The sequence below is a fragment of the Echeneis naucrates genome, chromosome 5 (genome assembly GCF_900963305.1).
Source record: "Echeneis naucrates chromosome 5, fEcheNa1.1, whole genome shotgun sequence".
Lineage (NCBI taxonomy): Eukaryota > Metazoa > Chordata > Actinopteri > Carangiformes > Echeneidae > Echeneis > Echeneis naucrates.
The window spans coordinates 9,568,888-9,582,222 of NC_042515.1; the positions used below are offsets into that span (position 1 = coordinate 9,568,888).

Sequence of the window (13,335 nt, forward strand, 5' to 3'; positions counted from 1 at the left end):
GAGTTACTGGACTCTGTGGGTCATTCATCACACATGATCGTCGAGTCTTCCTCTAAATGCATTTAATTGCTCTCCTCTTGTACCCAAGCAGGGAGAGGAGGGCACTTGAATTTAGAGCGTAATGAATCAAGCACAAGAGCAGGCTCTAAATTTCTGCTAACATGCATTCACTGCAGGCTGTTAAAAGTGATTCTTATTGCCTGACAAGTCTTGATTTGATCCCGTGGGGTTCACGGATCGTAGAGCAGATTGTGTTTCTTTCCCCCCCTTTCTTTTTGTTTCTTTATTTGTCTGCTTTGTTTTATTTTCCCTTTTTTTCCCCCCAACCCCTGAAGAAATGCAATTCAATTAAAACGGACGCATGCAAAATAATTCAGTAATTATTTTGCATGCGACATAGTTTGGTCTAAAATAAGGATTTTTTAAAAATACATATTTAATAATAATGATTAAAACACAAATTAATACTTATATTATATTACTTATATTAAGTAATTCCATTTTACGTAGGTTGAAATTCAGAGATTTGTTTTCACTGTGAAAAAAAAACCCAATTACACCAACGAATTTCTTGTTTTTGACACAAATTTTCACTTAAGCACGGGGAAGACGTAAAATTTTTCAGATTAACTTCTTGTTGCCTTTTTTTTTGTGTGTGTGTGTGTGTCTCCAGTGTGATCTTCTAACTCTGTGCACGTCTGTGTATATTTGCAGGGTCGCTGGAGCGCCGCTGAGGAACCTCGCTTTGCGCCCCTGATCGCCACAGGTCCGATCATCCGTCTCCGCTCGGCTGCTGTCAGGGAGCAGGGTGCTGAGGACGGAGAAGCTGCTGTCTGTTTATCTGTCTGTCTGTCTGGACCAGTGCTGAACCCCCCATCACCCCCTTCCTCCTCCTCCTCCTCCTCTTCACTTGTCGGGACTAACCCCGCACGCAGAGTGACCATGGCCACCAACGGGACCAAAGCTTCCGACGGACACGTCTTAACGGAGACGGTGAACGACGCGCCCAGCTCCACGCCAAACGACAAACCCAAAACCTTGGTGGTGAAAGTGCAGAAGAAAAAGGAGATACCCGAGAGAGAGACGTGGGCTGGGAAATTTGACTTTCTTCTGTCTTGTGTTGGATACGCAATCGGACTCGGGAATGTCTGGAGATTTCCTTATTTGTGTGGAAAAAACGGAGGAGGTAATCAGGAATTCTTGGCAATTTTTCCATATATCCATACACCAAAAGGAGAGTAAAAGGTCCCGGCATCAAAACCTTCCAGTTTGTTCCCGGAGGTTTCCAATTGAAATAAATCTTAAAGTGTATTCGCGCCCCATCTTAGCCATGCGTAATTGCGCGCAAGCCAAAGCCCCGTGCTGAGATCTGGGGGCAGGTTGAAATAACTCATCTGGATTATGTTGAATGTGAATACTTTGCCTTCATTTATAAGCCTTTACATGTCACTTCTCATTCAGGGGCCTTCTTGATTCCCTACTTTTTGACCTTGATATTTGCTGGCATGCCCCTGTTCTTTCTGGAGACGGCTCTCGGTCAGTACACTTCTATTGGAGGGCTCGGAGTGTGGAAACTGGCCCCCATGTTCAAAGGTAAAGGGACACTTTTGATGATAGATATCTCTAAGGCCAAAAACTGTGTGTTAACTGTGATGTTAATTTACTGCTTCATGAAGGCCAGGTTCCATAACAGATAAGGGAAAACTGCATTTTCACTTAATAAGGGAAAAGTATATCCCATGTCAACTGTAATTTATGAAACAACTTGGAAATGTTATTTTTCTCGCTTTATTTTAAGAAACATTCAACAATTTAACATGATGCCTATACTCTCCCATTGTTTCAGGTGTGGGTCTGGCTGCTGCTGTTCTCTCCTTCTGGCTCAATATCTATTACATTGTTATCATTTCCTGGGCTATTTACTATCTGTACAATTCCTTCACTTCTGTGAGTATTTGGTATTTACATTCATGCTGTTTGCAAACAAAGCAAACAATCAATGTTCCCTGAACGTGATAGGATTTATAAACTATTTGAAATTTTTGGGAGGAGAATCCTGAAGTGGTCTTGTTTTTTTTTTTTTTTTTTTTTTTTTTGGGGGGGGGGCGGTCCCACAGAAGAGGCCCTCACAACAAAGCACAGGTCTTTCTTTCTCTTTTCCCAGGTTGTATTTTTACATAAACCTTTTAGTTATGTGGCAGGTTGTATCTGCCAGCACCTCTTATCCAACAGTGCACAGCCCTTAACAGAGTATGACATTTATTACTTCCTTTCCCACATAATTAGCGCCTTACACAAGGTATTGATAAACGCATTTAACGATGAGGCATTCACTCCTCTTAGAAAAGCATGAAATCACAATGTCCCGAATAAGTATCATGGTCTTGGCTGCTCGACAGGGAGAGAGAAAGGGACCCGGCGGTGGGAGAGTGGTCCAAGTAAAAAGAGCTGTCTGTGCGATTTTTTTTCTTCTTCTTCTTCTTCTTCTTCTTCTTCTGTTTTCAAACCCCTTAATTTTTTTCAGGATCTGCCATGGCAGAGTTGTGGCAATCCCTGGAACACAAATTTCTGCTACACCAACTACAGCGTTGGAGACACCACAAACCTCACCAGCGCTGTGGTCGAGTTCTGGGAGTAAGTTGGACATAAGAGTGATTTTTAGATCGCAAGGATACTGCTCTGGTTTGAACAGTTTAGCTGCAAAGAAAGCTCATCGCTTGCTCTGTGGATAATGAAGGGTCACATCAGGTGCCAGAGACTGTTTTGTCCATTTGCATGTGAACTCTAACCTTCATTTAATATTTATCTGAGCCAGGTTATCATTAGCTCAGAAAAAAAGGGTCACATGCCCTGAATGGCCTCAAACAAGTCTGAAGGGGGAAAAAAAAAAACATTTGATGAGTGGAAGGAAATTTCGCGTGTAGACATGCATGCAAGCATGACTTTCCCCAGCTAAAAAAAAAAACCTTTAGGGGTGAGAAAAGAAAGGCTCTTTGTGAATACCCGGACATGTGTGTGCATATTTGTGCATGCACCCATGCCTGCTGCATGTATGAAAGCTGCATTTGTCTATTGAAGTTCACTTTACTCCTTCCCTGCAGACGTAACATGCACCAGCTGACTGATGGCCTGGAGAAGTCCGGGGAGATCAGAATTCCACTGGCTATCACACTTGCTATCGCATGGGTGCTCGTCTACTTCTGTATCTGGAAGGGGGTCAGCTGGACTGGCAAAGTAAGTAGAAGGAGAGGACAAAGATGAGCCTAAAAGGAGACGCTAAATCTGATTTGGTTTGAATTTGCATCATGGCAGTTGTAGGATTTTGCAACACGCCTTCAGAGTCACCACTCAAGGTCACAGAACTGGCACAATGGATTATCTTTTAAAAACAGGGATTTGTGATCACTTAAACCATTAGTTATGAATTTTTAGTTTGTTTTAATTCCCTTTTGGTGCAGGAGTGTTTCAAACTTAAGTTCAGGTTACAACAATTTTCCATTTAATATGGTTTACTCCCATAAAATATAAAAAAAATTCATGGACAATTATGACAACTCTCCAAGTCAAACATTCCCGGGACATATAGCATCAACTCCTCTACGCCATTTTACATGCCATTTCCCTTTAAATCAGAATTCAGCACCTATATTTTCTCTGATGGAAGACAAAAGCCAATGCTCAGTAAAGTGAGCTACAAACCTGTGAACTATGACATTCGCTTGGCTTTTGCTCGTTCTTTATATCGATGTTGGTCTAATTCTATTAATGCTTGTCAAATTTCTAAATGCAAAAATCAAGTGTATGACTGTTGTGACAGTGTCAGTCGCTCTCGATCTGTCGATTTTTATCATAAATCATCTGAAAGATGCTGATGGTGATAGTACGGTGTGAAATTATTTCATATAAGCAGGGAAACAGCACGTGGGGAGGGTGCTCAACCCAACCACTGTGGGGTCATCTTGCCTCAGGGGTATAGTTGACTAGGTCACTATGCTGTGCTGTGCTGTGGCGATGGTGCCACGTTAACACTGCTTAGTGTTGAGTAGAACAACTTTAAAGCTTTCTTTCACCTTCCTCCTCAGTTTTGTTGATTGCATGACTAATATTCTACTGACTGAGAGCTGTGTGTCTTCAAATGTTAGCTATGGCTTTGTCATACGTGTCCCACAGGTGGTCTACTTCTCAGCCACATACCCTTACGTCATGCTGTTCATCCTGTTTTGTCGTGGCATAAGTCTACCAGGTGCATATGATGGGATCCTTTTCTACATCACACCAGACTTTGACAAACTTAAGCAGTCTGAGGTATGTGCTCTCCTCCATCTCCTCTTCCCTTCTGTTGGTCCATTTGTTCTTGTTGACAAATATGTTCAACTCATTATCATTCACCAGGCTAAAGGTGGCTGCAGAAATTAAGGCTGATATTTTTTACTTGGCAAAGTTGTGCCTAATGCTCGCAGGCCCCACTAATGATATTGTCGTTGTCTCTTACCTTCTAAAATCTAAAGGAATTAATCCCTCTATGCAGAACGTAACTTTACATGACCAGTTTCTGAATAAGTGCACAATCAACACTGCAAAATAACATCTGTAACAATCCCTGCTAAGTGAATGGCTAGAAAATAGAACAAAGGATGTATATCGCCACATAGCAATAAAAAAAAATACAATTATTTTATTATTACTATATTATGTTAGTGTATTTTCTAACATTTTCCTATGAGCAACGGAACAAGCCTCTGAAACGTAGACTTTTTCAGATGGACAGAAAATTTGTTAAGTAGGGGTTGGCAGGTTAATTCAGGATTATTTAGTTATGTGCAGAAATAGGAAACGTGCTTCATATGATTGGCATATACATGATGCCGTGAATTGCCCGTGAATATATGACTTAGCTACACCGTGAAAGTTCAAGGGGCTCTTGAGGCCAAATCAAGATGAGATTGTGTAAAAGCATCAGAGTGGAATAGGACTGAGACAATTTTCTGTAAGAAATCCCAAATTTGCATCCTCATCAGTCAAATCAGTCAAATAGGCTCAAAACAAGGTCATATCATCAGTTGAATAAAATCAGCGTTTCTAATCGGCATCAACTTTTAGATTATGTCTACGCTTTATTCTTTATTTCTTCTTTAAAAAAAGTCTTTTTTAAATCTCTGTGTGCTAGGTATGGCTGGATGCTGCCACTCAGATCTTCTTTTCCTACGGGCTGGGATTAGGTTCTCTGATTGCTCTCGGAAGCTACAATACATTCAACAACAACGTATACAGGTAGGTGATTCATAAAATGTTGCAATTCAGGTTCATCTACGACATGAGGTAAGCACTCATTCAGAGGAAATGTTATCGTCCTTTAAAAATCAGCGCAGACACACCAGCTTTCCTGTGGTTTTTTGTTTTGCTTTGTTTTTTTTAAGGGTGCCGTCTCCTTGGGATTATTTTTGGTGTCCAGGCAACATAGTGTCTGCTGTAACATCTATTTTTGGACTATTTGAGCCTCCAGCTTGATCAGCTTGTTTTATTTCTGCTCTCTCCCCTGTTTTACACTCATAGGCAAAGAATTTGCTTTAGCTCGACCAGTGTTACGCAGCAAGATATTTGGTGGGCAGCGGCCCAGCTACTATACATGCACTTTTGGCTCCAACTATTTTTAAACTGCTTTAGCTCACTGCCATTTTAAAAGATCAGGTCAATATAAATGTATTCATCTTCAGTGTTGCTGCAGGATGCAAAATGGCTGTTCAGCGTTCCTCCCCACCCCCATGCCTCTCGACAATGTGTGACGGGTTGATAAGGAATTGATATAGGCGTGACAATGGCTGCCTTGTGCTTTGTCTCTTCCCTACAGAGATTCTGTCATTGTCTGCTGCATCAACTCCTTCACCAGCATGTTCGCTGGCTTTGTCATCTTCTCCATCGTGGGATTCATGGCCAATGTAACAAAGAGACCCATCGCTGATGTGGCAGCCTCAGGTAATTGCAATCAATGTTGAAACTTGATAGTGACAATAGGCACAGAAAAAGAGGTATTTGCAACCATGCAGAAATTAGCCCTTGATTTTTCTTGATGGGTTATTTGCACAGTCAGAAGAGCAGAGGCTTTAGCTTGTCACAATCAGCTCTGGTTTCTGGCTATATTAGAAATGACAAATTGCTCAGTGAGTTTGTGAAGCACTCTATCCTTTCAGAAATGAAAGATTAACCTTCTGGATTTAGTCTTTTTCTCTCAAGGACAGACTTCTTCTTGCCTTATCAAGTATTGCAATTGTTACACTCCAGTCAAATATGTGAAAGCAAATATACAAAACCAATTTACATGAACTGAACTGTAGGAAATCTCATACAACTAATCTCTTATTTGAGTCCTATTTGAAAAGATGGTCAAAATACACATTTATGTTTTCTTACCAGGACCTGGCCTGGCTTTTTTGGCTTATCCTGAGGCTGTCACCCAGCTGCCTATCTCTCCTCTGTGGGCCATCCTGTTTTTCTCCATGTTGCTTATGCTGGGAATCGACAGCCAGGTAAAGACAATCAGCCAAAAAAATAAAAAATAAAAATAAAAAATCAAATCAGATCAGAGTCTCAGATACGAATTTTGGACTCCAAACACTCCAACCAGTCAAGTAAAATGTATTGCTTCTGGGTGGAAACCTTTACAACTGTTTTATTAAAGTACAATGTCATTTTGCCTTACTATGACTCTTTTCATTCATGCAAGTTCACAACTTATCTAATGTTTTCATAGTGACAAGTATATTGCATAACACAGTTTCAAAGTGACTCTGCAATCGTTCCAGTTCTGCACTGTGGAAGGCTTCATCACTGCACTGGTTGATGAATTCCCTCGGGCTCTCCGAAACCGCAGAGAGATCTTCATTGCAGCTGTCTGCCTCGTCTCTTACATTATTGGACTGTCCAACATCACACAGGTTCAGATTTCTCTCTCACAGTATTATCTGACAAGTCTCTCAGTCTCTCTCTCTGTGCCAAGGTGTCACTGGCTTGCTTATTTAAAAAAACACTCACAGTGGTATTCTTACTCTTACAAGAGTAAGAAAAAACAAAATGGGAGGCAAATGAAAGTCGGCCAAAAATGCTTCTATGTTTCTCTACTCGGGAGTTGGGAACGATGAAATCACATGTTTGCCTGTGACACTTGAAGTCTCTGCACTGTCCCTCTACCTCTGCCACAATGGATTCCTATCATGCCTCATGCGCAACCCCGTAACACTGATGCGGGTACCCCAATAACTGCTCTGGCCAGTACAAAGAATATCGGGAGTTGGATTGGACCAACTGCAGCAGCTCCCTTTGAGCTGAGCCCATTATTTGTCTGATTGACTTGGTGTCTTTGAGGGCATATTTGATTGGCACCAGTCCTGTCTGCATCCCAAAAATCACACTTTCACAGTCCTTGAGGGAAGAGGGACTAAAGCCTGGGCACCAATTCTGCCTTCGCCAATGAGACGTCAATAACACACACAAGCCGCAGCCACTGGTGATCTTGTTTTTATTCCACTTGAGCGGTTTGGTGCTGTCCTGTATATCCAGTGCTATAATTGGCTCTGTTTTTCTCCTTTGTTCTTCATTTTTTATTATTTTTCATTTCTTTCTTCTTACAGGGTGGACTCTACGTGTTCAAGTTATTTGACTACTACTCAGCTAGTGGAATGTCCCTGCTCTTCCTGGTCTTCTTTGAGTGCATCTCAATTTCATGGTTCTATGGTAAGCCTCACTTATGTTTCAATGGTCTTTTTAATATTTTTGTCATTTGAAAATGTCTTGGTGAACAGAAACATAATTACTTGTGAACTGTATCTATATTTACACAATAAACTGTAACATTGCCTTCTATTTGGTTCAAGGGGCGAACAAATTCTATGACAACATTGAAGAAATGGTTGGCTACAGGCCCTGTCTGTGGTGGAAGGCCTGCTGGGTTGTTTTCACTCCACTCATTGTGGCTGTAAGTGTTGTATATAGGTAGCATGCAGGATTTAATCAGCATTGTACAGAGAAAATAAGAGCCCACCAAAAACAATATTTAGGCCAATATTTAGGCCTTAATCTAAATTGATGACTAGATGACTTGTGATCTTTGTAACTTCAACTTAATGGCCATGTGCATGCAACCAAAAGCCGTCCCAAAAAGTTTCCCAATGTGGCCAAGAATCCTTTAAAATGTAAACTTTTTAAAGCATTTCCTCATTTAGCTAGATCTGATAATATGAAATCCAAAAAGCCAAATTAAGTGGTCCATGGACAGGCACGGATGACGATGATGAGATCCACTTCTCCCATCTTTTTCAAATACAGGGGGTGTTCCTGTTTAGCGCAGTGCAGATGGTTCCACTAACCATGGGTGACTACGTGTTCCCAGCCTGGGGTCAGGGCGTCGGTTGGTGCATGGCCCTTTCATCCATGATTCTCATTCCTGGATACATGGGCTACATGTTCCTCACACTCAAAGGCACATACAAAGAGGTAAGGTTCTGTGTAATAGTTAATACGTTACACTTCAGAGAGAATACATACCTGCACTACGCTGTACAGAATTTATTGTTTTCCATTCAAGGAAAGCAAATATGGAAAAATGCTTATCACAAATTGTAAACATACAAAAAAAAAATCAATATATATGTATCCAGAAAAAATATTATTCCACTTGGTTGGTTTACTGGGGATATATGACCACAGATTACATACAGAATATGCATCCCTGTACCCACTTCTAGGCATTAGATACTTTGAATTTTAATGCGCAGCCAGCAGCAAAGTAAGCTCTGTATTTAAAAGTAAGAGTTTCAAGTGCATTGTTAAGTGTGCAATATTTTTTTATGTGTATTTAGCTCAGGAATATTACTCCATACTGGATACTGCAGGCCAATTGAGCACTGGGACACAGTGATGTATGTAGAGGACACTGATGTTGTGTGCAGATAATATAATATATATGTGATAGACAAACCTTTGGATTTTGCAGAGGAGATCACTTTTGAGCTTAAGTGAACATTATGGTCACTCTCTAGATTTTATTTTTCAAACCAACTGTCTTAAATATGGTGAACTAAAGTAGACTGATCCAGAATCATTCTTCATTTATATTTACAATATTTACATATGGCTGACGATGGAAGGGGGGCCTAAGATGTAATTCAGCAGCTTCGCTCTGGATGTGAAAATGTGCCGGCTTAGCCCAATGTGAATTTGCTCTGTGCATTAAAAACTGCAGTGAGGTACCGTGAGTGAATGGTGCTGTAATGAGCAGCACACAGGCTTGCTGTATAAAAACGTGATAAATTGCCGTGAAAAATAGAGTGGTGATAAAAGGATTAGTAAAATAGTTTCTAATTAGTTCTCTTGAATAATTTTAGATGCCTTTTTGCCATAACAACCACTGAGTCCTTTGTGAATGACATTCATTTACATGCAGCACAATGGTGCAGTGCATTTTTATTGGCCTGACGACTCAAATCAATGGCAGATAATAGCTTTTCCAGCATGATATTTACATTAAGAGCTTTTTGATTTGTAGCCATCCACAACGCATACAATAATAACCTTACATCTATACAGCCCTTGGTGACAGATATAGCTTTATAGCCACTGCTGACAGAATAAATGGACCATAATTACAGACGGTGGAGCAGAGGCTGTGAGAGGCGATGTGCAGGTGTCAGATCCAGCAGTACCATCAGATGGCTGATTGTCTAATTGTAGCAATCAGCCAGCTGATTAGTGCTCTGCACCCAGGCTGACACTTGGTTTCCCAAACACTGCATGTCAATGTCTAACGTGTCACAGTCCAATAATATCCGCAGTTTACAAGATTTACCACATTTGAGATGTTTACATTTGTGGGTGCAGAAACTTTGGCAAAGGAAACCTTTGTTAATGTTGTGAATAGGGGTCTTTAACATACTGTTGGATCACATGTGGTGAAATCTATGCACTGTGGTGTATAGATGATAGCCTGAAGTTATGCATTCATCAAGTTTGCTGCTGTGAAGCTGGTGTGTTTTGTTTCAGCTTATGAGTTCAATCACAAACTTTGCAGCTGTTTCATGACAGTCTGTCATTGTAATATGAATTTTCCGCACTGTGGTATCAATGGTGTTAATTCTCCCCTCCATGTTTTTCCCCTCTCAGCGTCTGCGAATGATGATCAAGCCGGTGGTACTGATGAAGGCTCAGGAAAATGGCCCCGACCAGCAGACAGAAAATCAGAACCAGAACCCTGCTAATGAGGAAGCCTACATCTAGAAACCTCCTCCTGTCTCTGTCTCAACAGCCAGACTGGCACTCTGTTACAGAAGAAACGTAATCACGGTTGGGAACGACCACCAGACTTCCACGTCTGCTTTTATTCACCTACCTCCTGGGGACACGTGAGACCAACCTGATTACACAGTTATTTTTAGGGGTTTTTCTGTTTGTTTATTTGTATAATACAGAGTTATAAAACTTAAAATGAAAAACAAACTACCCAGCAAAGTTGTTGTGATATTATGAATTTCATTATGCAAAAAAGATCGTCTTTTTAGAAAAGGAAACGTGACTTAGAAAATTACTGTATATTGAATATATAATTTAAATTTGGAGGCCCACGTTGATTCAATAGTAGGTATTGTGCTACTTTGAAAATATTAATTCATCTACTAAACTATAATTACTGTACAAAGAAAAATATTGGTTAAATGCATTTTGCTTGTACATGAAATAAATATATTAAAACGAATGCAGTGTAGTTGGGAAAATGCAATTTGAAAGTTTTGTTGAGTGAAAATTGAATATTGACCAATTTAAGGCAAACACAAATGGGAATGTGCAACAGGTAAGGCCAAATCCGCTTGTATGTGTAAGATATATTTTAGTCAGACTATCACTCCCTTGCAGAATCCTGCAGTTCGCCTGAAATGTTTACCACCCATGTCTGGGACTACCTTTGAAAAGCACAAGTAAAGTTTGAAATTTGAAGCATCCAGTTTGACTTGTTTGACACCTGCGACCAGAGCAAAAATAACTTACATAGGATTACATAGCAAGAGACTGTTATAATTGTTTCTTTATTTTCTAAAGAACAATAACTTTGTATGTTGTCTGAATCTTTTTTGTAGGATCATTTATAGGTCATTTTCTATATGTGAGCATGAGAAGGACCAAAATAATACTCAATTTTAAACATTTGGTGCAAATATTTGACCTGCTGATTATATCTGAATTAAATCAAGCATCCCCCTTTTGTCTCACTAGAACATCAGGGTAGTAAATAGCACATCCGCCTGCAAACACAACTTGGATCTGTAAACTACCGTTTCTAACCATAAAAGTGTAGCCGATACAGAAATCCCATATTTGCACTGTACGTACAATAATTCTATCTAAGGGGGATTAATTGTAAAATGTCCATTTTCCTTCTCCTGACAACCACTTGAGTGGAAAGAAAGTGTTGTATTGCAATAAGCCAATGCAAATTCAGACCCAGACGTTAAACTGTGAATGCATAGGTTGCAGTAACTGCAGCATTAGAAACTATATGATGGATTTCTACGATAGCTACCAGTATTCTGAATGGAACCGTTTACTTGTATATCTGTTTAGTAACCCATTCCTCAGGAACAAAGGTGGACGTGACCAAATTCTCTCAGATACTACCATGATACACTGAAACAATTAATGCGATGCTTAAAAAAAAAATCTAATTTCTGCCATTCTCTCCCAATAATCCAACATGCTACGTTAGACAACACAACAACACACATCAGATATAAAAAGTAAAACAAAACACACATTTTTGAGCTTATCCAAATTATTGCATCTATTCAGCATCACATTGTTTTCAGTGTAAATGAACTGTGATGGCCTTCCCTCAGTAAAAGTAGAAGCCATAGAGTGTTTCTATCCTGTGGCAAGTGCAGATTTCCAGTATCAGAGTCGGAGAGAGAAATTTTGACTCAGTCAGAGGACAAAGCTGGCAAAAGTACTGTTAACAACAGGACATAGCCACATGCTATATAGGCCAACACCACTGAAACTACTCCTTTTCATAGGGTAAAGGAAAACCTATTATTACATATCAAGTTTGCTCAGCAATATAAGAATATAACTGTATAAACTGATTTTGTGGCTGACCACAGATATCACTGTAATACTATGAAGAAAGATTACGAAAATTTGCTTCTGTGGCAGCTACATGCGACAGGAATCAGGTTGAATCAGTCCCCTTTCTTTTATTTTATATATGTTTTTTTTTTTTTTTAAAGATATGTGAATTAAAATGTGCAATGACTAAGGGTTCCGTGAATTTTGTATAAAGTTACCATACTGCAGTTTTCTCTCTTGAATGATGTTGTAAACTGGATTGTGTAATACATGTATCTGTGAATGTCCGTACAACCTGGGTTTTTCTTTTCTTTTGTCTAAATGTTGAACAAAAAATGTGATATTATTTGCTGTTTTCTGCAATAATATTATTATCTCAGAAACTAAAGCACACGTCTCTCTCAACTGTAAAAATTATAATTACGATAACAGAATAGATTAATAATATAAAGAAGATGATAATAATAATGTAATAGAAACGTCTAGTCAGAGAATATTGTTTTGTATATTTTTAGCTGTTTCATGGGCCTAATGTAAAATATTCAATGTAAAAAAAATATATAATAAATGTCTTTAGATGGTGTTATATGAAAAAGCATGATTGCAATATATGTTATCTGCAAAAATAAATAAAGACCTATAGATTATAATGTCACTGTCGTGATCTCTCTGTTGAGTGAGTTGTAAGTCAGTTAGGGGATAACATTGATTAAATAGGGACATGAGGTAAAAATATAAAGATCATTTTATTTGTTAAATGGCTGTGACTCTTTAAATGTCTATAAGTGCTGACACAAAGGGAATGATTGTCAAGTATGGTTTCTTCATTGTTAAGGGAGGCAGCTGTGTATGACTCTGACCTGCTCTTTATTATGCTAATCATTCATTCATTCATTAGGCAAGAGGAGATGAATATGCTACTAGCTCAATCACAAGATGCTCTCTGTAAACTTAGCTGATTGTTTCTTACAGTCACAATACATCCACGTCCCTCCTGTTATGATTCAGTCATTTCAAACATGAAGTGCTGTGTCTTGTTAGTCTGTCTTTCTTCAGCTCCAGTTGGTGTCATGCGACCTTCAAGGAGTGGATGTTCTTTTAGCTCAATTTAGTGAAGATTATGGAAGGACAGCACAAAAAATCCTCCCAGGCCTCACTGTGCTTTAAACAAATGACTTTAAAATTTAGTTGATCTATCCAAAGGGATTTGGGAGCATATAATATTTGTTT

At 39.4% G+C, this 13,335-nt stretch overlaps 1 protein-coding gene across 1 annotated transcript; it reads left to right on the forward strand.

The window, feature by feature from the left end:
• The first annotated feature begins 942 nt into the window (after positions 1–942).
• Positions 943–10,266, forward strand: slc6a1b (solute carrier family 6 member 1b). The gene is made up of 14 exons (XM_029501496.1): positions 943–1,186; positions 1,462–1,593; positions 1,847–1,947; positions 2,525–2,634; positions 3,102–3,234; positions 4,171–4,305; positions 5,168–5,271; positions 5,849–5,973; positions 6,412–6,524; positions 6,801–6,932; positions 7,626–7,728; positions 7,869–7,969; positions 8,320–8,487; positions 10,153–10,266. Exons 1-14 carry the CDS (start codon positions 943–945, stop codon positions 10,264–10,266), a joined length of 1,815 nt encoding a protein of 604 aa, XP_029357356.1.
• Positions 10,267–13,335: the final 3,069 nt, after the last annotated feature.

What these genes read in the sequence shown, in the direction of transcription:
- slc6a1b (XM_029501496.1), top strand. Translation starts at nt 943, where the DNA reads ATGGCCACCAACGGGACCAAAGCTTCCGACGGACACGTCTTAACGGAG. An exon ending in ACTGGCCCCCATGTTCAAAG is followed by an intron (nt 1,594 to 1,846) that starts GTAAAGGGACAC and finishes CCATTGTTTCAG; the next exon opens with GTGTGGGTCTGGCTGCTGCT. An exon ending in TGTACAATTCCTTCACTTCT is followed by an intron (nt 1,948 to 2,524) that starts GTGAGTATTTGG and finishes AATTTTTTTCAG; the next exon opens with GATCTGCCATGGCAGAGTTG.